The sequence below is a fragment of the Taurulus bubalis genome (assembly GCF_910589615.1).
Source record: "Taurulus bubalis genome assembly, chromosome: 2".
NCBI lineage: Eukaryota > Metazoa > Chordata > Actinopteri > Perciformes > Cottidae > Taurulus > Taurulus bubalis.
This window is the reverse complement of record NC_136590.1, coordinates 11,889,329-11,916,078: the sequence shown is the minus strand read 5'-3', so window position 1 is coordinate 11,916,078 and position 26,750 is coordinate 11,889,329. Positions and strand designations below refer to the sequence as shown.

Here is a 26,750-nt window from a genome sequence, read left to right as displayed (position 1 = left end):
GAGACTGCATAGTCTCAACAAAGTCATAAACTGTACCAGAGATTTCACAGTTCAGTGCACCTTCAACCAGAGTGGAGGATAAAATCACTCTTTTGTTGGAAGGAAATCTGCATACTCTCAGAGCTCGATGGCACACAGTTGTCTATCCCTACCCCAACAGATTTGGCATTGGCTGTCGTCGTGATGCAGTAGCGTCTTTGTAGCACACTACTTTCAGCATACATAAAATATATTTGCATTCCTTCCCTTTGTGTTTTAAGACTATTCTTTAGTTCTCCATCTCTTGTCCCGCTGGTAAAAACAGCACTGACAGAAAATGCCGTTACCTCTTTCAAGATCCATTTTCCATTTCCTCTCATCCCTGTCCTCCTCTATCTCTTATTGTGAAGTCTCTTTTCATTTCATTTATCAAAAGGCTTGAGCAGACGTTTTATTGTTTTAGCTGCCTTTCTACCATTCTTTATGTATCCTTCTGTTGTCTCTCCCGTTTATAAAATATTTCATTTAACCTCTCTGTGCATTACTGCTCAGTCCCTATTTCCCTCTTTAATTTAATATAGCTTTGATTGCCTCTTTCCAATTCGCTATACCCTCCTCTTTTATTATCCCTCTCTTCATTCTTTCTTTTTTTCCTCAAACTTTCTTCCATGCATGCACCAGCCGGTCAAACCATAGTGGTTGTGGGAGTGGTAGCAGTTTGGATGAAAGTGACCGCCAACGTCTGATCTCGGATTTTGCCACACGAGCGATCGCTGCCCATCGTCAGTGCATTGCTAACGGGGGTGTACTCAATAACCTGCCAAAGTCTGAGTCCAACATAACCTTTCTTTCTGATGAAAACCCATTGACTATCAAAAATCCAATCTACCATGAGGACGGGACTTTGAGTAGCCCAGCAACTCTTGGGAGAAGCCAGAGGAGAAGAGACCTTCTTGGGAATGTTTCCCCGTCTAGGAAAGGCCTCCGAGAGGCCTGGCTGAGGCTCAGTTCCCCTGGAGAAGTGGGATTCGGTGGGTACAGTGGCAGTGACAGTGGATGGGGATCTGGAGGTGGACACAGCTGGACTCTCCCGTCAAGGTTACATCGTAGAGAGATGTATGACACTTTGAGACGGCAAGTGGTTATGGATCCCGTTCAGTGGGAGTTGGAGCTTTTAAAGGCTGAATTTAAGGAAAGTAAAGATGCCGGCCTGGATTCAGGATTTGACCGTGGGTTGGATTCAGACTTAATGGGAAGCCCAAGTCTGGAACCCAAGCTGACAGTCAAAGAGCAAGCCAGACAATTTGAGCAACAGGCACTCCAAGAAATGAGGCAAAGACAAAACCTAGATTCACGAGGATCTTTGTCGCCTGATATCATTCTTTCTGTTTTCCCGGAGTCTCCTCAGCACTACAACCACACCCCCACCCACAATGTTGTAATCGCTCAGGTCAAAGACGGTCCTCCGAGTATTATCATTACCCAAAGTGATACAGGCACCCCTCCACCAAGCCACAAGCCAACTCCTCCTGCACTGCGGCGCTTCGGGGCAAATTTAACAGTGAATCCGAGTATGGAAGAAAGACTTCAGGCCCAATTTGAGTTTATCCCTGATCCTCCATCAACCCCCCCACCACCACCACCAACCCCACCACCACCACCGCCTACACCTCCATCTCCACCACCTCCTCCACTCACATCTGCTCCTCTATCGCCATCATCTCCTCCTCCACACCACCCTCCGCCACCTCCTCCACCTCCCCCTCTGCCTCCTCCATTGTCTCCCTCGGTCTTGCGTCCATCCTTCTTTGTCCTACCATCTCTTAAGGAGGCACCAGCCCTACGGCCCGTGTCTCTCCGGCCACCACCGCCACCCCTTCCTGAAGAGCCCGACCCGCGCCGAAAAGAGTTGAAAGGAATCTTAAAGAACATCCAAAACATTGCGGACATTGAGAAGTCGGTGGCCAACATGTTCAGCCAGATAGATCGGAAACAGATCCCCCTCAAAAAGGTCATGAACAGCAGAGCCTCCGTAGGTTCTCTTGACTCCTTGGATTTATTAGCAGCAGCAGAAGGAGGAGGAGAGGGAGGTAGAGATGGAGCAGTAAGAGAAATAGCAGGAGGAGAAGGAGGAGGAGAGGATCCTCCACCTGTACCTTCACCTCCACCGATTAAACCCAACCCAAACATGAACTCCATCGTGGAGGAACTTGAGAAACGATTCCCCTCTCAGTCTACAATGCTCTAGCCTTTGCCTTTATGATATGGAAAGCACACAGAGGGGGATTTCTTAACATTGTTGCGTAGGTGCATCGGAGTTGTCAAGAGACTGATGCTCAAAATAGCTCACTGGATGCTGTGATGATATGGTGATTCTCTACCACGCTGCAACTGTGCTCTTCCAAAATGACTTCCTGTTTTCTACTCGGCCTAGTATAAAGTCTATGGGTGGAAGAAAAATGTTTCTCCTTTGGTACTAGAAAAAGAGAACGGGGAGGTGAAACAGCAAGTAAGGTCACATATTGCATAGCCCTAATGCATTCAGTCATGTAATATCTAGAAAGGGCTTCCACACTCAATTACTGTATTTTACACTACTTCTCTTTGACTGAAGGATGAGGAGAAAATGATAAACGGGTCATGTCAATTTTAATTTTGTGTCCCATGTTCAGTGAACCTGAACTAAAAAAGAAATTCAAGTAGTACTTCTTTGCTCCAGTTTTCCCACAAACAACAAGACTTGTTTTGTATTAAGGCTGAGGAAAATTGGCTTCAATAGCTGCAGATGGAGCTGTGAAATCAAGTTATTAAAAGTGGAAAAATACCTACTAGTTAACTTTCAATTGAATGTTTTCATAACCATTTTACTGTCTACGCCTGAAATTCTTGTCAACAACATATCATAATCAATCAAAGAGATGATTGCTAATGGATCCAACCACTTGCCATTGTTGTTGAGCTAATTACTCTTCTGGGGTGCTTTAACACTGGACATCTTAACTAGTTGATTTTAGATGTAGTGGGTATGGAAAAGAAAATCAAACAGAGGACTTTGGACACCTGCCAACTTGGATTGAACTTTTCTTGACAGTACTTCTTTGTATTTTCTTAGCGTGGTAGTATTTCACTGTTACAGAGCTACGACCAGTCAAATGATTAGTGTCACATTCTGGTTTTACTCTCTATTTCATCAATATTTACTGTTACGTTGTTACACTGTAAAATCACCGATTTTCACTGTTACAGAGCTACGACCAGTCAAATGATTAGTGTCACATTCTGGTTTTACTCTCTATTTCATCAATATTTACTGTTACGTTGTTACACTGTAAAATCACCGATTTTGTTCTCTGTACAAGTACATCATCTATCTGTCTATCTGTTCCTATCATTAGGTTGCTGTCGGTCTTTTCATCTTTGTTTAATTTGATTCAATGTGCATATATGTATTTTTTCTTAACCCTGTGTCCTAGAAATTACGTTTATATATTACTAAATAGTTTTTCCAGTCACGCTGTGCTACTGAACTTAATCCTGGCTTGATTATGTTCATAAGAAACATTGTTTTAAGTGAAATGAAAAGCTACATTTTATCTACAAAGCACAACAGTTTAGTTTAAGGCAAAAATAAAACTAAACTATTGGTGAGGTTAGAGAAAAATCTTGTTTTTGGTTGAATGTTGATAATCACAATATGCTTTGTGCATTTTGAACCAAGACCATGATCATTCCCTAGCCTTATAAGTTTAAACATAACCAAAAATAATAAGTTAGCTGTCGTCACAACAAACTGATAGTGTATTGCAAGACTGGATATTTTGGTGAAAAACAAATTAAATATGTTTTACATTTTTAAAATTCTGATACGTTCAGTGCAAATACAACAATTAACAACATATCCTCATTATTTTTGATAGAAAATGTAGTCCTGGAATCTTCCTTGAAAACATATTTGCTGTTGCGAATTAGTTGTTTATAAACTTACCTTGTGTAAGACAGGGTTGACATTTCCATACCAATGCTTAAATGTACAGGCAGCAATTCTAATCTAATTAACTTTTTTGTCAAATTTAGTGTATATCGATCAACTAGCTCTCTGTTGTTCTATGTGTGCGCTAAATATACACAACCCTGCTTCTGTAATTGGGAAACAAACAACCAACAACACACCACACAACACTATTCCAGCCAGGACAGGGGGAAGGCCATGGATGTATGAACAGAAAGCTGTGAACGAGGGGGACGCTAAATTGGTTTTGATCTCAAATACTTGTTCTCCAGAATCGCTGAGAACATGAACTTGTGATCAAAACTCACTTCAAATTGCGAACACAGACATTATAAAAGTGGACCATTCTTTAAGTGGCTGTTTTTTTTTTTTTTTTGTGTCTGTTCCGCTTTCTGTCAATACTCATTAAGTTGCATGTTTTAGGAATTTGCATAGCAGTAGAAAAAAAGTCAAAAACTTTTATCTAGTGATATTTTAATTCAAAATACTTTATTCAAAATACATTTTTATGAATGGTTTTCTATAGGGTTGTTTGCTTATTTTACCCAATATTGCTCTCATTAAGTCATTGTGCAGAGTCTTGAGGAAATACTTATTATAAAAATATAAAAAGACCATTAACATGAGACTTTTTTTTCTCTCAATAAAAATGTGGTGCTGACAAAGAGTATCAAAGACCTTTTTTTCTTTCACACAAAATTTAATATTTTTTAAAGAAGCCTAGGCACTGGTAGCCATTTAGAAATTGCCCCTCAAATTAACCTGTACCGGTAGCTACTGTAGTAGTTTGTACAAAAGAGCCACCAGTCATGTGTTAACTTTAACACTAGTGGTGGTACAGAAAACAAAATAGGAAAACCCCAATCATGTGCATTTGACCTCAGGGAGGTGTTGCAGTGAAACAACAGTGCTATAAGGATTTGCAGTGGAGCATTTACTGACTGATAATGACGGCATCTGTGTAGTTGTTTTCTCTGTGCAAAGGTTGTGCAGCCAGCTGTATATTTGGCTGGTTCACTATAAGGTTGATTTGATGTGCCAGATGTCTTTGCAAAGACATTAAGACAACATAATTTACAAGTAATAAAGGGACTCCTGAAAATAGTAATATTACAGATCAGGTGACACTGTTGCATTTTGCTTCTACATGTTGTTATGTGCACTACCGTTCAGAAGTTTGGGGTCACTTAGAAATGTCCTTATTTTTCAAAGAAAAGCACTGTTTTTTCCAATGAAGATAACATTACACCACATTGTTAATGTGGTAAATGACTATTCTAGGTGTAAACGTCTGTTTTTTAATGAAATATCTAGATAGGTGTATAGAGGCCCATTTCCAGCAACTATCACTTGTGTTCTAATGGTACATTGTGATTGCTAATCGCATAGAAGACTAATGGATGAATAGAAACCCTTGAAAAACCTTGCGCAATTATGTTAGCACAGCTTAAAACAGTTATGCTGGTTAGAGAAGCTATAAAACTGGCCTTCCTTTGAGCTAGTTGAGTATCTGGAGCATCACATGTGTGGGTTTGATTATACTCTCAAAATGGCCAGAAAAAGAAAACTTTCATGTGAAACCCGCCAGTCTATTCTTGTTCTTAGAAATAAATGCTATTCCATGAGAGAAATTGCGAAGAAACTGAATATTTGTCAGGGTGACCCCAAACTTTTGAACGGTAGTGTACATTTTTGTATTTGCAGATCAAATCTTATCAGAAATGCACACGTAGACCTCTGGAAAGCATATGTCACTTTCATTTATGTTGAATTTTGCCTCTTTTTCTTTGATATACTTATTTTCAATCTTACAGACAGTTAAATAACATGACCATTTTTATTTGATTTTCTTGCGACAGTCAGACTTTCTTCCCTGGAATATCGTCTGTAACTGCTTGTACGATATGTCAGGGTGGTTTCTTTCCTTTGACAAAATACCTGGAGTCGCTGTTATACAGCAAAAGGAATTATAAATCCTTCTCTAATTTGACCTCTGCTGTATAGTTAACCAGATGTAGTGAAGTGGTAGCCTTTGAAGCACTGACATAATCGTTCAAATGTCTGTAAATGTTAAATGATAGCCTGGATTATAGCTCTGTCAGCAGCAGATTTTGCTGCCATCAGCTAAAGCAGTTTAAACAAGTTGTCTCCAGACGCATATTGTCATCATGAAATGACAGAACCACATCTGTCCCGCCAGACCAGCATGGCACTGATGATCATATCTGGGCAATTGGATCAAATCATGATGTACAGCCAAATCAAACCAACCCTGATGGTCATATCTGTGGTTATCAAGTGATGACATTATGAGAAGATGTATACTGTCTCCAGTGGAGTCTGTGCAGTTGTTACGTTAGGACACGTACAGTCTTTGCAGTTGTGCAATTAAGTGTTTGTCTTCTTACACACACAAAATCATGATCAAGCTACACACCTTGCGTTGTTAATGCCTGAATTTTGAATAGGCTCAATACATGTTCTTTAAGCATTAACAGACAATCACACATACAATAGCTAGGGCATGAACAGGTATGTGGCAGTGACAGTGCTACCGTTTCAAGTGACTGGGTTGGAAATGTTTTATGTTAAGATTAGCTTTCAAACCAGTGTACTTCATGTCATTGCACATACACGCTCACGCACACATATCTCAGAGACAGATTCTGCATTCATAGAACAGATATCCTTTGACATCTTTGCGAATATGTGTTGTTTACAACGTTCAGCAAAGCCGACTGCATCTAATTGAAACTGAATTGAGAAACACAGATAGTGAGGGAGCGGTTGTCGTTTAATTGTAAAATCACAGGTTTGATCATCGCTATAGCAAGGATTATCATGGGAAATGTATTCATTGAAGCAGCAAATAGCTATGAGATGCAGCAAAGACAATTATGTTTCATCATGTATGTCTACCAACATACAGTATGTGTGACCTATTAAATGGCAACTCTCTAAACCGTAAAGGATACATATATATATATATATATATATATATATATATATATATATATATATATATATATATATATATATATATATATATATCTATATATACATATGTAGTTATATATATATATATATATATATATATATATATATATATAACTACATATATATATATATATATGTACATTGTTATATATATATATATATTATTTTATGTGGTTTTGGCCAACATCTCTATATATTTACATTGTATTTACAACGTGCATTGCAGAGATCTGGGAACACACAGACTTTGCAAATACGGAAGTCAGACGGCAAGGAAAGAGAGCAGTCAGATTATTGTACAGGTCTTAAGGGGTCAATATACAGGATTAAGAGCAATTAATATTGCAGCTTTTATCTATGTAAAGATATAGTGGAATAATCTCCGCCTGAGCACAGAATAAAGTCACTCTCCAGTGCTATGTGTTGTTATTTGAGCTTCTTTCTTTGTTGATACAGCCAGGCAAGCTGTGTGATTTTAGTGCTTGTTAGTGTATTTGAGGATGCGCCACTGTCTACCTCCCAGCCACTGCTCTGCACTGCTCTCTTACAGCGGTTACACCTGTACATCTTAACATTGTCTATATGAGCATTTTACGTTGTCTCTTTGAGCATGTTAGCGTTGTCTCTGTGAGCATCTGAACGGTGTGTCTATGAGCATGTTATCATTGTCTCTGAGAGCATGTTAGCGTTGTCTATATAAGCAAGTTAGCATTGTCTCTGTGAGCATGTAAGCATGCTGATGTAACAGCATATTAGCTCAAAGATCATGTCTATGTACACCCCCACAGACCTGTTAACATGGCTGTAGACTCTTAGTCTTTACAGCCGGTATGATCATCTGACTTCTGCGTTTCTTGCACTGTCGGACTTTGTTTTAGCAATGTATTCATGTTCCAAATGGTGGTCATAAATAAACAAAACAGGTAGTAGAAAATGAGTGTAAAATGAGCGGAGGAGTGACAGTGCATAGAGAAAGAGAGCTATAGTCATTGTGTAAGAGATCAAATGTAGAAGGAAAAGAGAGAAGAAGTGAGTGTTATTGGGAGCCATAGTCTGAATCTGCTAATAATATTCCTCTCCTGTCTTTTTGTTTTTCAAACACACTGCTAGACAAGGTGGAGAGGACACAAAGGGGGAGAGTCAATCATGTCAGATGAGTGTGTTTGTGACGGAGATCAGATAGCTGCCTGTGTGTTTTTGTCTCGAGAAGACCTAATAATGTGTCTGTCAGAGCAACAAGAAACGGTATTGACTCATCTTCACACACTGACACGCACAGACACAGATCACACAATACACAATGCTAGGCACATACTGCTGGCAGTTATAATCCGGGGAGTATACACACATTTACAAACACATGGAAAAAAAGGTCTATTTCATTGTAGACCACCCATAAATATGCTTTTTTTTACCCATCTATTAATCCACTAATCCCTCCATTCATAAACCCATCCATTCAATCCATCCACTGATACAGTATGTCTGTCAATACATTCTTCCACACCTTTATTTATCCAGATAATCTTGTCTTTTTGAAGCTCACTCAATTATTCAAAACTTCAAAATGTTGATACTGAATATAATGCTACCATTCTCCTTGAAGTATGTGTCTGTGTGTATTTAAGAAATACAATTATATTTCCCCCGAATGTATCTAATGTAATGCTCAAGTGGTTTAACAATTGTGTGTGTGTGTGTGTGTGTGTGTGTGTGTGTGTGTGTGTGTGTGTGTGTGTGTGTGTGTGTGTGTGTGTGTGTGTGCGTGTGTGCGTGTGCACTCTAATAACAGAGAGGAGAATCTGACGTGTCCTCTAAAAGTCACCATTTGTTGATCTGTGATACGTCTTCATTTTGCCAGCTCATTACCTTGGTTTCACATGACAATACATCCTGCTGGCTACATAGTTAAGACGCATTGACAGAGAGATTTTTGCCTGTTTTTCTTATTTATTTATTTTTCCTCCACTTGTTTTTAAATCACAGCATTGTTTATCCCTAATGTATGTGTGTCTTACATTCTTACTTTTTCTCTTAGTTGTTGTTTCTCTCTTTGTCTTACAGTTTTTGTTTTTGGTAGGTTTCCTTAGAGCAGTAAGTCTTAATTTCACAGTACTGTAAACATCATCAAGCTTGTTTGTTCCTACTGTCATCAATGTTGCTGCTTGGTGTACCTTCACTGATATGTGGTAAAATGAAGGATAGGTCTTAGAGGAATAGTTTGCCATTTTGGTAACAAGACTTTGTTGTTTGATGCCAATCTAGTCTGTACAGCAAATGTAAAACTATAAGAGCCAGCCTAATAATTGTCTCAGCTTATTGGTGAAGGAATGGCATATGTTAGTAGGCCAACCCAGGAAGTTAGCAATCTCACTGGTTCCTCGACAAATAGCTGCAACCACAGTTGCATAAGAATGAGTATACACAACAAAGACGTACAGGCAAGTATTTATGGAGTTATTTTATATCATAGAACAAAACGTTTAAATCTCTGAAGCCTGTGTTAACTACAAACCTTATTTCATACATCTTACCTAAAACCTATTAAAAAAAAACATTGGCATCGAGACGAGGGAAATTGGGTGGTGCAAAAAATATGTACCTAATTTACAGGTTTTAGGACTCATTTCTGCACTTATGGGAGAAACTGGTAGCAAGCCGCTTGCCAATGGTAGCCTATAAAACCACAACTTGTCTTTATTTTTATTTGTATGGATAAAGCAAGTTATAATGTGATCATTAACAAGCTTTGGAAATGTTAAGGGTTACTTTACATTTGGACACAGCCGAGCTGACTGAATTCTAGTCTTCATGTTGCTAAACTAACAGCCTGCAGGCTATAGCTCCATACACATCTGACCAGTGGCGGGCCGTCAGGGCCTGCTAAGCCTTCTCTGCTGGCCTAAACAGAATCACAATGTTTAAATTTAAATTCAAATGTTTTATTATTATTATTATTATTTTGTATAATTAAAAAATATAGTGATTATATAATTGAATTGCTTTTCACAGATACACTACATGTATTATAATTACAAATTAGAGAAAAAATACAAAAGAATTGTCCTTCTGCCTCTTTCTCCGTTACCGTCTCTCCATTTGTCTCAAAATACACACAATTCCTTACATGCACTCATACACATTTCAAATTATTGCTTTCTTCTTGGAAACTGGGTTAAATTCTGCAAAATGTAATATATTTCCAGCGGCCACTTCCATTTGGGTCTTGATTCATACAACCCATTTCCTCTCCACTAAGGAATTTGCACAGCAAATTGCTGACATGTATTAAAAGCACACCAGAAGGATTATATTTAATGACAGTTTTTTTTGTGTGGTAATTTTGGTCTTTCTGTTTCACTCTTTGATCTTCCAGACGTGGCTATGGACAACATGAAGTAGGTGACTTTCTCGCTATACATGCTGCATGTGTGTTATTATCTTTTTCTTCTTGATGTTCAGCCGTGCCCTTCATTGTGTTCTGCTCTCTTTCTATTCTTGGATGGAGCAGCATGTCATCAGTGCTTTGTTGTTTCTAACTGTATCGACCATGCTGTAAATATTTTGACATACTTTTTGGAATATATACCACAGCATTGGTGGTATTACAAGTGTTTATTTTGAATAAGTGCATTTGCACATAACTGACTTCTTAGTTGGTGAATATCAAACCCCTCAAAGAGTTGTATTTTATTAACAGCAAACCCTTTAACAGAATATACATTTATATATACATATATTTATACATATATACAAGTGAGTAAACATTACATTTTGAGCTGAAATTGAGTTCCAAAGTGGTATTCACTATTACAAGAGTAACACTTGCTCCCAATACGTGTATTTACGACATCAAATGAAAACTAATGCTCAGAAAGGTTTCTCTACATTCTACGATATTGAATGAAGAGCATCAGTTATTGATTTGACATTCTAAAATAGGTATATATCATTTGGGGAGAGAGTTCCTAACTTCCATGAGTCTTGTCATTCGCCGCTTTTCTTTTTACTCTAGCAGACACAACAACTTCTCCGCCCTTCTCTGCTCAGACCAGAGGTACTCTGTCTGTTTTCTCTGAATACTTATTTACTCCTTGTGTGTGTTTCTGTGTATGTGCAGCCAGTGTAATCAGAGGTGAGGGAGGGTGTGGTTTGTGATAGATGGAGATGGATTTGTGTGGGTTTACTAGTAGGTATGTACTGTATCTCTGTCATGTGTATGTGAGGGAAGCTACTAATAATGGTTTGCCAATCTGACAGGAGTTATCAATGGAATCTGGCATCGACCCTGGTCAGGACTACTACACACAAGATTATTACAACTATGATCACGGGTTTGTATGCACATCCTACATATCACTGTTTGTACATATACTACTACGACGTATGTGCATGTTTGCTTGTCTGTAATCTTAACATACATTTGGATGGATTATCTGTCGCTAGTTTTTCCTGTGATTCTATTGTTCTATTGTCAACAATCGTACCAGCAGACCTACTTAGTAGCTGTTCTGGAGCTTTCTGTTGTATCCTCTGCTTTTATCTGAGCAAATGAAGTTGCCCTGTTGTCATGAAAATTAAGATTGTATCATTTTTTTTGGAGTGTAATGAATACTCTAAACAGTTTATTATATAGTGGATTTTTCATATATTTGCCATCTCATGATACTATATTGTTTCCAGAATATATCCTTATTGATATCATGATACTTATCAACTCCAAACAGTAATAGTGGATGAAAAATTATGTCGCCCCCTTTTTACAGCATTTTGTGGTTTTCCCTGTGTTAGTGTGAGGAATGCATTATTTGCCAGCAATGACACACACCAGAAAAGATATTGAGCGAACTGCCGTGGTAGCTGGGTGCTTACAACTCAGGTCATGATTCTGGCGTTCCACAGCCACCCCCTCCAGATTATGGGGGGGCAGTGAATGCAGGCCATCTCCACAATCCTTGACCTGAGACCTCCACCTCGGTGAAACATATTTCTTCTGACCTGAGTCTGGAGTTCTTTTTCTTTCTTTTGGATCTGCTTTATCCAGAAGAGCCTTGTAGTGGCTGCTTTGACATTATGTACACCGTCTGACAGCGGTGACATGCCTCATACCAACCTTCACACATGTGTGCTTAATATGTTCTTGAACTTCAGGAATTCAAAAAGCTGAAGGAAGATCTGACAGGGATTTTGTTCAGTGTGTGTGTGTGTGTGTGTGTCTGTGTGTGTGTGTGTGTGTGTGTGTGTGTGTGTGTGTGTGTGTGTGTGTATGTGTGTGTGTGTGTGTGTGTGTGATAGAAATACCAGAGGCAGAGATACACAGAGATACAGTACATTAGATGAAAGCATCCATGGACAAGATCTCTGAGGACTTATTGCATCCTTTCCGTGTGTGTGTGTGTGTGTGTGTGTGTGTGTGTGTGTGTGTGTGTGTGTGTGTGTGTGTGTGTGTGTGTGTGTGTGTGTGTGTGTGAGATGTTGAAACCCGGCCTTCCATCTGTGATGCATTGTGTAATTCTTATAATTTTAGCTGCAGACTCCCAGGAACTTGATTTTATACACCCACCCACACTCACACAAATACACAGGGGCAGACACACACATCAATTCTCTCATGGCAGACACGTTCATTCACTCACTCTCTCATACTCACTCAGAAATGCTCTGTTGCGCATTCTTTTTTTACACACACACACACACACAGCTAATTCTCTCTGCTTAGCATTGCAATATTGTAGCAGCTAATCAAGCAGCCAGCCGTGGAAGCAGACAATGGGCCAGATGCTGTTGGCTTAGAGCAACATCCACAAACTCATGTCTGGCTCTGTACGTATACAGGAGCAGGAAATCAGACTTTGTGATCCAATGGGACTCAGATCTAATCACTGTATTTGTCGCAGTTGTAAATAAATGGTGCAGGATTTTTTTTCCAAAGACAATGCTAACACATGCTAAACCCGCCTCTCAGGACATGGACAAAGTTTTCATGCCTGCGTTTTGTTTTTGAGTACAGACAGCTGTTCCAGTGTTTACTTCCATAGCTTTACTAATCCATTTTGAAGGATGCTTCATAACCTTTTGACCTTTTCTTTCATCTGTCTTCAAAAGATGAGATCAAAATGGGATTTTCACTGCATGTGGGAATGTAGCCATCTGCCTTTGGCATGATCCTGATAGGATTTACACAGATGCTGAAAATAACTTGAACCAATTGTTGCACAGGTTTTCTGTTTTGATGCATTTCTGGAAAAAAAAAGGAAACAAAAACAAGCCAAATTCATGTTGCCCTCTAGTCAAGAGTAAAATACTCAACCAAACACGCCACGGAACAATTAGGGATTAAAGCATGCTTTTCCACAAACGTTATTGCCGTGGGTGATGAGCAGCGTGTCTAGAAGCTGATAGGTGCTGAGTTAGGGCACCCACGTGAACAATATAGGATAAGGAGAGTGAAATCTGGCATTATCAGCTCAATGAAGAGACAGTTTAATTTTAGAAACCAAAGCAGGACAACAGGGAGGACAAAACAGGGCCCTGTTTCTCGTACCTGGCTAAACAAAGTCAAGCAAATGTCCTAATCTCCATCTTAAATTAGCGAGATGATTGACATCGGGCTATCTGGGTTTCTTCACGGCTGATCCGCGCTGAAACGGTCTCGTTAATTCTAGCCAGACGTCAGTCATCTGGATAAATGCGCGCGCCCGCTCCTCTTCAGAAGGGTTAATAATCGAGCACTGACACCACGATGTTCTAACAGTACAATGGCAAATAAACTCAGAGGAACCTCTTTTTATTTATCTGCTGAGAAGCAGGAGATGATCAAGAAGGCATATGAGGAAGTCAATACTGTAGTCATTCACAGGTCTGCATGTCCAGCTTGTTTTAGGCAGGGTGCAAGGTGTAGGAAGACATACAAATATAAAAAAAAAAAATAAAGAGACGGTTCAACATTTAGGGTAATAGACTAATTTGCTTTCTTGCAGAGTTAGATGAGAATATGAATACCGCACTTGTATTTTTGTATGCTAAATCTGAAGCTACAACCAGCAGTTAATTTAACGCATATGTCTGGATTAGAAGGAAACAGCTGACCTGGCTATGCCTAAAAGTAACAAAATCCATTTACCATTACCTCTAAAGCTCACTATTTTTTTTTGTTTTTCAGAAAAAAACAAAGAGTAACAAAACATAAGTTGTGGTTTTACTGGCGGTTATGTGCTGGAGTATTTATTGAGTGTTCCTGGCCAAGAACTAACAATATAGATTATAGTCTCCTCGTTCCAGCTTCATATTTAAGGGACAACAGTCAAGAGCCTCTCGAGTAGCTAAAAAACATGATTTCCCATAATGCGACTAGTGGTTTTCTGTCGAGCCCCCCTGTCTGTTTAATCTTTGAATGTCTGTACTGCTTGTGTGTAACACATGCTTTCTGTTAAAACGTGTGGTGTTGAAGCCCACGCTGAGACTATTCAAGTGAAATCACTTGGTACATTTTTCAAAGCTCACTGCCGAGCAACATGAACAACTGTACAATTGATTTTACAGACTCTTTTCAAATGTACCGTGTTTTGTAAATTGTCTTTCTCATGTAAAATTGATGGACTGAAAAGTTAATTCAGTAACATATTATTAGTAGTACTTGATGTACATGATTCATTTTTTTAAACAAAGCTGTAGAATGTTTTAAGGTGGCAAATATGAAACTAAACAAAATACATGTTGATCCATTTGGTCATAAAAAAAATCACCCATTACTGTGTGAATGTGATCACAAGTCTTGGAAATTATCACTAAACAATGATTTAATATTTGGAGACCCTCCTAAAACAGGTCACATTTTGGTCCACACACACGCACACACACACACACACACACACACACACACACACACACACACACACACACACACACACACACACACTCACACACAGGCAACTTTGATTCTCAGTTCACGAGTGTCCCCTAGTGGAGACATGGAGAGGGGGAGGTGTGAGAACGAAAGAGAGGAAGGAGAAGTGAAGAAGGAAAATGACCACTCTAAGCAAAGAGTTGCTGTAGCCTTTAATTTGATTTTGTGTGCACTTCAGTTTGAGTCTGCTGGTTAATGACTGTGACATCTTTTAAGCAGGTTTTAGTGGAAGGTTAAGAGTCAGTGCTGTAAGGATTATAACTGCAACATTTATGACTAGCCTGGTCTTTAGGTTGGGACCGTTTCATTGTTCACTTGTTCGTCTTTCATTATCTTTTCTCTTTTTTCTCCCCCCTCGTTTTTTTCTCTAACCCACCTCCACCGCCCCTTTTTTCTCATGCACCGACATCAGTCATCCACTTGCTCCTTCCATTTGTTTATTACTTGGCTACTTAATGTAATAAGAGGGCAAATTCTCCCACCGGTTGACTGTGAGCAAAGTGATTACACGAGGCAACTTTTCTGTACAACTTTGGTACGGAACCAAGCCAAAGGACTTCCATCTGATTTGTTACTTTAATCACACCGGAACGTATTTGTTTCGGGGATAGCATTTGAAAAGATGTGTTTTTTGACCCACTAGCTCTCTGAGTTGCTTGCTGCAGGGCATGGAGCCCAAGTGGTGCAGCACAACACAGTTCTTTGGCCGGTGGAGTCTGACAGCACTCCCGGCAACGAGCAAAGAGAGACAAAAGGGAGGAAAAATTGATTCCAGGGTTTTTTGTTCACAAAATGTCTCTCGGCAACAAAATGCTCATTTTGTGATTAAGACAGCTTTGCATCAGCAAGTCATTAGACAGTGCTTATCATTGGAGTGAAACCACAGTGTTGCCCTGTGTGTTATTGCTTTGCATGGCTGTGAATAAGCAATAGCCAAGTGCAACAGTTTAGTTTGTGAAGCATATTTCTCTCCTGTCTTAACTTAAATGTTGTACAACACCACAAATTCCTTTTATGTGTGTATTATTATTACACATAGCAGAAATGTCAGACACATAATTCCTAAAAAAAAATATAAAGTGATTAAACGGAGAATATGTCATTTCTGCCTTGCGAAGCTGCTTATTGGTTATTGCTTATCTGTAATGCTGTGGGTGTTTCCCCTCCTGCGCTCTGTCCAGGTATGACCTTCCTCAGTACGGCAGTCGCAGGAAATTGATCTCACCCTCCGGCCTTTACGATGAATATGGAGAAGTCGTTGTTGATGATGACGGCAGCTACTACTATAGCCCACAAGAGTCTGACGGAGAGGTAAGCACAGAAAACTACTGCAGAAACAGAACAGAAACCTTCAGATAATCACTATCAAAGGTCAGAACCAGCATTCAGGGCGTGTGAAGAGAAGAAATTGTTGCGCACAGTGACATGTATTGAGATTTTGTATTTTAGAAAGAATTGTAATGTTATGAAAGCACTTAATTAATGTGTGGTTAAGGCAGACAAAACATTTTTTTTTTTTAATGATCACGACCAAGGTCTTAACTAGTCATTAAAAACTGTTACACTGATGGATTGGCTACTTTGAAGGCTGGGATACACCATCATTTTAATGGTTTAACATTTTGGGCTGAGTAGTTCAGAAGATACTTGCTTCAGTGTTAATGTCTTGTGTTGTTCCTCTACTCATTGTTGTTCTTCGGTTTTGGATTGATATCATCACGACAACAGGTGAGGAGACAGTTTCAAGGCGGTAGATTAGCCTCACAACTCACACCCCACCTCCAGCCCCGCCCTTCACCTTCTCATGGACCATCGCCCCCAGTAGCCACAAGAACTGAGGGCGACAAACACCAGCCGTCACAGGGTGGGACAACCGCGAGCACAAAGCCCAAGAGCTCGAGTGCGGCCGCCAGGTTGAAGGGCATGATGCGAGTGAGCACACTGCTGTCCTCTGGTAGTAAAATATCTGGACAGCCTCCTGCCATCCACCCACCCTGGAACAAAGCCAGAGTCAGGCCGGTGACAGAGGGGGAAGGAAGTAAAGAAAGAGAGGGGGGAAGAGCGGGAAGGGGATTCGAGAGAGGGGAAGCTGGAAAAGAAGAGAACAGAGCGAGAGGAAGAGATGAAGCAGCAGAAAGAAGGAGAGGCAGAGGAGAAAGGGAAACATGGGGAAGAAGCAACAACGGTGGCGTGACAAACAATGGGATGAGAAATGCTGTTGAAAGAGGAGAAGGCCTCAGTACAGAGCATAGGGGAGAGCTCCCTGGCCACTTTGGCAGCATGGACGGCGGCTTGGTCAACGACGGGAGTTATTTCCAGACGTCTGCTGAAGCCAGCAAACCCCCGGCAGTGAAACAAAAGCTGAGTGAGGCCCTGAGTCTTATCTCTCTCACCAGAAGGCTGCAGGGACCTGCCAGGGTGGGAGATGAACGGGGGAGCAATGGCAAAAGCTGGTCCAGAGGAGAAGAGAGCAGTAGGAAGATGCATGGCTCCATGGGAGATATGAGTGTTTCTGCATCAGTGTCCGAGCGAGTCACAGGGGAGGAGAGGAGGAGGAGGTGGGAGAGGGAGTTGGAAGACGAGAATAGCTCCTCTGAGGTATGGTGGAGGAGAGGAAAAAAATGTCATTACTGTGATTCCGAAACAGGAAGTGGCAGCAAAGAGTCTCCATCAGAATTTAGCCCCAACTCATCTTTTACAGCCGAGCACGACAAGACAGAATCGGATACAGACACAGAAAAGTACGAGGGAACTCCCGACACAGACCGAGAATCAGAGAGTGGAAGCCAAGTTGAGGCGGGAGAGGCGTCAGAGTCTGAGAGGGAGTCAGGGTTGGAGAGGGAGGATGAAGGGAAAGAGTCAAGCAGAAAACGCTCAAACGGTAGTGTTAGTAGCAGTTCTGCGAGTAGCAACAGTATTAGTAGTAAGAGAAGAAGAAGTATTGCCAAGTCAAAGAGAGAAAGCACAAGCAGACAACGAGAAAGAAGCAGTCACTCCACAAACAGCAAAGAGACAGATAGAAACAGCAGCAGCGACTCTGAAAGTTTAAGATATTCATATTCTAAGGTTAGTAGTTCTAGGCCGCAGACTTCTCGACACTCTCGCTCTTCACATGTAACAATAGAGGAAGAGAGCGAGGAAGAGGAGGCATCAGGAGAGGAGGAGGAGGAGGAGGGGACGAAAAGTGTTGGATCACGAAAGTCTTCGTCGAGCAGGCAAGCCACCAGCCTCATCCAATCAGACGTCAGCTCGAGCGTGATGGACACATCGGACAACTTGTCGCCCATTATCGAGGACACCGAGGAGGAGGAGAAAAGCAGCGGCTATGGCAGGGAAGGGGACGAGGATGAAGAAAAGAGGGATTTGGAAAATGAATCTGCTGCTTGAAATGCAGATGAAGCCTTAGCCCCTCAAGATTAGATTCTTTGCCACAAAGTAAGATCTCGGTGAAAGTGCCTGGATTGGGTGTGAAGTCATTACCTGGGTGGAATTTATTACTATAATCTCTCTCGTTTTCCTTGTTTGGTGTGATTTACATTCACAGGAGTTCAAATTGCCTGCATTACCACTGCTGCCCTCTCAGGGTATCTCTTTATGGGCTCTTTCCCTTTTTGGTTTGGCTTTTATCTTGAATTCCTTTTTTCCAATCAGTCTGCCCTCCTCTCCCTCTTCTTTGTCTGTCTCGCCTTCCACCATAACAGCTCTCATACTCTCATAGAAATGGTCGAGTGGTTTACTTCTGTAGCTTTCCACCTGAACTTCACAATTTTCCTTTTGTGAAAGCTCCACTTCCAGCTGCTTGTTATTCACATCCCTCTCTTTGTTGCATTTAAGGTTCGCTTAAGCTTCTTACATTAGTCATTTCTCTTTCTGTGACCATCCTTCTTCTTGGTCTTCCGCTACCTATTATCTGCAGGAGAAAAATATGTTTTCTCTGAAAGAGTGAACGTATTGTTTCTTCTATATTATCGGAGTTAAATGGTAAAACTCAGGGTCATATCATGTAGTTAGCCATTTTGTTTTTCCAAAGTGTGTGTGTGTGTGTGTGTGTGTGTGTGTGTGTGTGTGTGTGTGTGTGTGTGTGTGTGTGTGTGTGTGTGTGTGTGTGTGTGCGCTCAGCAGTGTTTTCTTTCACATAACAGAGATTGAAGATGTTATATTCAATGCGGATATTAGTATACATTTGAATTTGAAAAACATTTAATTAATGCTTACAAAAATTATTAACACCTCAAAGGCTACTTTAAATCCTCCTAAAAAATAAAAAATCTGGAGTTAACACTGCTGCACTGACCTGTTTTTGCTGTGTGGTGTGTTTGCAGTGATTGCTTTTTATTTTGTACATTTCTTGATTTTACAGTAAAAACATTGTGAAGGTAAAAATGGAAATAGTCGCAGATTACACTTAATCTGACAGAACCCCTAACATTAGTTGAAGACATTGTTTTTCCTGACCTCTAGTGGTCCAAGTGCTCACTTTGCTGCAGGAGAAACATATGACAGTTGTAGTCAGTGCTTTTATGCCAGTGTCTCGTGTGGTTCACATTTCTTCAACTCTTTCTTAAACAATACTCACATGCCCAAATGTCCATTGACTGAGTTAACGATTACTGTAATCTTCTTGTCCCCATTGGCTGAGAAGAACAAGTAAATGGATGGGAGCACTTTACCAATTTTTGCAAATATTCTAGTCAGCCTTGTTCACACAAAGATGCGTCACTGAGGAGAAGCTTTGACATTCAATACATCTCAGTGAAAAGTGTGTTTAGGTTTGACAGGAGAGCACCATAATGTGTCTGGGACTTTTTTTGTTGTGAATTCTGTCAGACTCTGTGTCAGTTTATTGACATGTTATTTGTGTGATTTCCAGCAAGGCAATAGAAAACGTCGGATCAAGTTGGTGATGGACCGGGAATACGAGACCAGCTCCACCGGGGAGGACAGCGTGCCAGAGACCCAGCGGAGCCGCGTACCCTCCTCCACCGCCAACAGCCACGCAAACGTTAACGGCAGTATCTACGTGGCCCAGAACGGCTCCATCATCCGCACCCGACGTACAGTAAACGCCACAGGTCCCCCCTACGCACACACCACCACGAACAACAACCTCAAGGTCACCTCCCCCGTCTTCAGCTCACGGCTGGCTAAGCACTTTAAAAAACTGGACAAAATGGCTGCCACACTGGAGGAAAGAATACCCCTGAGCATACCCAGAACAGCAGCAGACGCCGGCAGGTGCAACACGCTGCACACCTTCCAAAGCCCGGGAATGGCTTCCTCTGCGACGGCCACTTCCCCTTCCTCCAACACGGACAACCATAAAACGCTTAATGTGTTTAACACTGGACAATCCAGAGTTTCTTTAGGGTCGACCAGCGCTAGCAACACGGCGGGCCCTAACAGTGGAGCGGCGAAATCAAACCTGCTCAAAGCGGTGCAGGGCGGTAAAGAGCCGCCTCAGAGCACAGCAGAAGAAGACGAGCCCAAAGAAGGCGAAAAGGAGTCAAAGGTAGACGGCAGTAATGATGAAGACGACGATGGACTCGTTATGGGGGAGCCGCTGGAGTGCCCGAGTGACAGAACGCAGTCTGATGAGGAAGAATTATGGATGGGCCCATGGAACAGCCTTCACATACCCATGACTAAACTCTGACTGATCACGACTCCACTGTGCTCACCTCTTATTGCCAAGATCATTAAAGCGTTCAGACATCATTTCTGTTCATTAGTTGTGGAACTAACGGGGATGCTCCAATCCAATTATAATACATCTAATTAGCATATTGGTACTCAGCTAAAAGGTGAATGAGCATATTCTGGTGTAAGATTCCTCTCATATCAACTGAAATAAGGATATTTAGGTGTCTTTTCAATTGAAAGACGTCAAACACAGATGATACAAATACAAAGAGTAACTTGGCATCTAATTGACTATTTACCAATTCACTCATTAAGAGGTGGAGTCAGTGATATTTCAACTCATCACAAAAACAAATATTCCCCTTTGATTAACTGGCTCTCACTGCCTTTCTCTTTCTACATCCATGGCCGTTCTCCGTGGCAACACATGCCCCCTGTTGCTGATGGGCTGGATTACTGTTGTGTGGCTTGGTCCAAGCCACTTTGTTTGCTTTCCATTCACGGAGCCTGGGGTCGGAAATAAACACCAGATTGTTTTCAGTGCACACAGAAGAGGCAGCTAGCGGTGTGTGAGGAGATATTAGCTGAATTTGGAATTGCTGACTCCACCCTTAAAACATTTGTTTCGTAGCTGCTCAATATTCTAATCCGAGCGTCCCTGAAGCCCGACTGATCTAACAGCTGCAACCCCTTTGTAAATCTTATTATATTTCTACTTTGCTAAGAGATAATGAAGAAAACTTCAGGAAAAAGTCTATGAACTTTTTGTGGCCCTTTAAAAAAAACTGTCTCTGTATGGAACTGCACTCGTTTCATTCAGTATTACGGCTACTGGTGCGACTCATCTTGAATTTCCTGACACTTTGCATTGACATGAAGTCTTGTATTGTTCAAACCTGCCTTTTTATTCGTGTCAAGTTGCTTGGCAAACATTATCCAAATAAAAGATGATTTCATCCATTGAAACTTGATGTTTGGCTAACTTGGTGCTTTGATGGTGTCTTCTCTATCTAGAACTAACAAGACATGACCGTGATGAGATGTGGCTTTCTAAAATGAATGTAGAATACAGTGGTCAGTGCTTTATATTTTCAGAAATGTACATTAAAAATGTTTTAATGTTTATTTATTGTATATTTTTGACAGTCAGGGTGGTATCAATTTTCTCTGTATCTAACTTTTGGCGTATTTGAAATTCAAAAAGAGTCGCAGCTCAAATTGAATTTTCAAATACGTTTGGTTGAAAGGTTCAAGGTAAATTCTGAGTAATGATTTCAATTTTAACTTTCAATTCCTCAAGGTGAGATGCATATGCCTGATGTGCATATAATATCACTATGAGTTTTGATGAGGTTATTTAAATCCCCTCCTTCCACTGGATCACTGAGAGTTCCTTTAACGGTGTACATGGATCCTTGGCCCTTGTCAAAGGTTCATCATGATAAAGGTGAGAACTTTTTCAATTGTGAACCACATTACAGTGAATTAGTTAATTTGAAGTCTGAAAGAATCTGGATCATTAACCTTCAGAATGACCAGGTTTTAAAACGCTCACATTTAATTAGATGACTGCATAATGTTGCATTAAGGAACTCAATAGAGGGTGCCACACCGGCAGTGATATTTTAAACCGAGTGCTTATTACCCGGAATTAGCTGACCGTATCGGAGAGTGATAATTTAAACAGTTTCTGGAAAGAAGGGCACGTCTGAGCTGCTGTTATTGATTCAACTAAATGAATTGATTATGTCACTGACTCCTGAGTCCGCTGTGCTTTATTGGAGGAGAAGGCAGAATGAACTATGCTCATTAATCTGTGACAAAGGCGCGAAATAATGTTGAAAGGGTAATTTCGCCCAAAAAGCAAAGCTGATTTATTACGTGGGCTTCATCCTAAATGTTTTGCACAACTTAACATTGCACATTAACGTAGTGGTAGAAAGTACCTATGTACGTATACCCAAGTACTGTATTTAAAGTATAGTACAAGTACCTCAAAATTGTAGGTAAGTATTACCGTTTTATGTTACTTAATTAGTTACATTTTACTTAATTACTTTACTTACTTTTTCATTCTATACCTTATATTTCTAGTTAAATTTCAGGTCAGCAAGAAATACATTATAATAGATTATTATGGATCCCTTGGTAAAATATACAATACCCAGCAGTAAATATAGTAATAAATGAGCCTCACTTTTACCAGCTGCAATACTGTAAGAAATGTACATATTAATGCATCAATAATTGTTATTCACTAATACACTGATATGGGCCATTCTGTGTCATAGTCAATTATGACATGGAAAAAGTAATAAGAAGTGTAGTATTCCATTTAAAAAAAAATAAAGTAATATGTTATCAAAAACAAAAACCTGATTGAAAAAGTCATCAAATAGTCAAAGTTTAGTGTGAAACAAAGCAGCAGGAAAGTATGTAATTTAAAGAAATCACAGAAAGATCATAAACGGCTGTATTTTTATATTATGGAAACTTAAGAATACCCGTCAACTTTTACAGGAGAAATAGAAAGCATCCCGACGGAAAATATAACAACCTGTCCTGACAGAAGAGCTCTATAGCGGGTGATTAAAACCGTCCAAAACCTTATTGGTACCCATCAACAGAGCGTCAGTGATATCGGTGAGAAGAGGAGCCTCAAGGAGCTAAAAGGATATTAAAAGACAAAACACACCTGAGCCACAACCTGTTCCCCAGAGATACGGAAGTATCAGCTGCCGAACCACCAGACATGAAAACACCTTCTTTTCTCTGGCTGTGAGATTCCTTAATTCACCCTCCATATAGTAATATAGTTTATTTTTATTTTTCATTCATGCGGAGCAAATTGGGACTACAATCTGAATTTTGTTATGCAACCCTGTACAATGACAAATAAAACAGTAACTTTTTAACTCTGTAACCTTGTCATGGTATAGTATGTCATAGAAAAGTAAAAATATAACATGCTACAACAAAATGTCATATATATACACACATATTTCACAGTATGCTTACTGTAAAATTAATCACAGTACCAGTTTGTAGTCATTTTTACAGTAATAATCCCAGTACCGTCATTGTTATTACAGTAGTTATCAAAATACTGTAGGTTTAAATCCTCATTTTACTGTAAATGAATAACAGTAAAATAATTACATACTGTAAAATGAAGATGCAACTTTTTTTTCAACAAGTCATTTTTTTTAAATACAAATTATACATTTAGTTTTTAGTTTGTAAAAAAAAAAAGTGTAAGCAACAACACTTTTTCATGGTATTCTTGAACATACAACATTTTAAATGTTCCTCTTTCTTCAAGTTACTATGAGAAACAGTCAAATGTGAGCACTGGAAGCAATAAAATATGACTGAAAAAAGTAATTGTACAATAAAATGTCCATAACTGACTTTATTGTTACTGTATTGAACTGGAATCCTCGCCCTGGGCGGTCGTCTTCTCCATGAACTGGCGATGTCAGCCTATATGGTGTTTTGTCTGGTACTGGGATCTTACCAAGCATGATGAGCCTTGGAGTTCTCAGCAGGGACACCTGGGCCTCAACATCAGCCTGGTGGAGGATTCCTGCAACACAAAATAAACAGACAATAGTACTGTATTTATTAGGAGAGACATGAAAGAAACCCTTACTTTGATGTTCCAGGTGTATTTAGGGGGAAAGTGAGAAGATAAGCATTGTTTAGTCTGGAAGGTGTGGTTCACATGGGGGGATGGGCACATGAAGCAGGATAGAGATGGTTCCCATAACAAACGCCTGCTTTTTTGGTTTGAAGTTTGAAATGTGTACAACTTTATATAATGGGGCTGCAAACAAGTGTGTGCGTGTGTGCGTGTGTGTGTGTGTGTGTGTAAAACACAATAGTTATGATTGATTAAAGTTGTAAATCGGTCAGTTTAGACCCGAACATGACTGCAGGGTTAAGATAGTAACAATGTTTAACGTTATACCAGCTGTTGCAGTCTGCCCTGTAGTTAGCTCAGAAAGCACACGCCATCTTGTGCTGTGTGACCGGTTGTGGCGTTCACACACACACACACACACACACACACGATTCCAATTCATTTACAAGTTACACTAAACGCATGCCATTTATCAACTATAAGAAGCCAAATGATTTATATCACAATTTAATGAGAAAATACTATATTTTGGTAATATTAGTAACACTAACGTTAGCTTACTAGTGCAGGAAAGAGTCTCTACTTTCCTCTTAAAGTCGCATAGCATTACACGGTAACTTTACTTGAGAAGACGGTGCCGTCTGTAATTAATGTACTTTGCAAAATGCCTGGCAAAAAGGAAATATGAAGGAATAATAATGAGCTTCGTTACCTGTTGCTGAAGTTGAAGTGGACTCTGGTCAGAAATGTTGTAGTTCTTGCTTCAAAATTGTGTCGAGAGAAGCCTCTCCTTCCTCTCCTCGTCGAGAGAAGCAAGTGTCCATCGGCACACGACGGTAGTCTACTGTCATCTTTTGTGTAACACAACGGAGGATAACAATGTCGCTTTCCGGTGTGCTGTATTTTATCACCTGAAGACGTCTGAGGGCCTTTTACATGCTCCGTACTGCAGGAGGAAGCATTGAGCATCCTAATTTATTCTGAAATATACCTCTTTTCTCTTTGCGCACAATGTAATCACATTTTAAATTGTGGCACCTTTTAAAAGGTTAACCTTTGGATTTTGTAACATTTGTGTACCTCTGCTGCCACCTCCAGGCCAAACGTCACTTCACTACTTTATTTTATTTTTGTTGCCTTGTGTTGGCCAAGAATAGCAATGTTATTTTCTCTAATGTTATTTTCTCTATTTTTTATCAAATGGTCTGTGTTCCATATTCTTCCAATATGTTTTATTAAATATGATACCTTCACCACCAGCATGGCTGTAGTTTTATTACATTTAATGTTGTCTTTCAAACTCAAAGCAATGCTTAAATTAAATATTGATTCACTGGTTTGTAGAACATGGTAGCAAAATATGCCTAATTTATTGTTGTTGATATGTTGTGTGTGCATATATGTTGAAGGCCTCAGTGCGCTCCCTCTCTCCTCTGAAGCGTCCAACGTGTTCATCTCCTCAGAACTCATGAAGATGTGGGGACATTTTAAACCCGGATTGATTTTTTTTTAAAAGATCTGTTCTTTGCTCTACACAGTCATCCAGATGAGTCAGTGTACATGTTGGTGGAAGAGGTTGAGCAGCATTGTAGCCGCATTGTAGTCGGGATTTTTACGACCGATTCACTGTTTTAAAACCCATTCACCACATTAACTCAACACCCCTTAAGTTACAATGCATATCACAATACAAAAGTACCACTTTAGACGCTTGATTGTGTCATGTCCCTTGTCACCAGACTATGAAACAGCGCCGCAGGAGTTGCAAGTGGAACTGATTGGGTTCTGATTGTGTCCTGAACTGGTCTTCCACTGAACTGGTCCTAAACCACTGTACTGGTCTTAAACCACTGTACTGGTCCTAAACCACTGACCAGTCCTAAATCACTGAACCGGTCCTCCATCCATCCATCCATCCATCCATCCATCCATTTTCAGCCCCTTATCCGGGGTCGGGTCGCGGTGCAGCAGATTCAGCAGGCCGACCCAGGCCTCCCTCTCACCCGCAACACTTTCCAGCTCATTATGGGGGACCCCGAGGCGTTCCAAGGCCAGCCGGGAGATATAATCCCTGCAGCGTGTCCTCGGTCTTCCCCGGGGTCTCCTACCAGTTGGACGTGCCTGGAAAACCTCTAATGGGAGGCGTCCAGGAGGCATCCTGACTAGATGCCCGAAACCACCTCCGCTGACTCCTTTCGACATGAAGGAGCAGCGGCTCGACTCCAATCTACCTCCTGATGTCTGAGCTCCTTACCCTATCTCTAAGGCTGAGCCCGGCCACCCTACGGAGGAAGCTCATTTCGGCTGCTTGTATCTGAGACCTCCTTCTTTCGGTCACGACCCAGAGTTTGTGACCATAGGTGAGGGACCATAGGTGGAACGTTGGAATCGGTCCTAAACCACTGAACTGTTCCTAAACCACTGAACCGGTCCTGTTCGGCATTTAGGTCCAATGCGTTTTTCTTGTGTCGGACAGCGTCAGTGTTTCAGAAAAATAAATAAAAATCAACACAAATGAAGCTATAGCGTAGGTTCAGTCGGGAGACCAAACTCTTGCAAGCCCGTCATTTATTTCT

The 26,750-nt window shown here is 40.5% G+C and overlaps 1 protein-coding gene across 1 annotated transcript in view; it reads left to right on the top strand.

Moving 5' to 3' along the window:
- Positions 1-20,544, top strand: part of LOC306754197 (protocadherin-15-like) — a gene marked incomplete at both ends in the record, with an annotated part of 129,601 nt that extends 109,057 nt beyond the window's left edge. The window contains 5 exons of the mRNA XM_079238121.1: positions 10,362-10,383; positions 11,004-11,042; positions 11,246-11,319; positions 16,073-16,202; positions 19,762-20,544. Coding sequence (XP_079094247.1) covers positions 10,362-10,383; positions 11,004-11,042; positions 11,246-11,319; positions 16,073-16,202; positions 19,762-20,544 — 1,048 coding nt within the window. The remainder of the gene's footprint in view (positions 1-10,361; positions 10,384-11,003; positions 11,043-11,245; positions 11,320-16,072; positions 16,203-19,761) is intronic.
- Between the last annotated feature and the right edge of the window lie 6,206 nt (positions 20,545-26,750).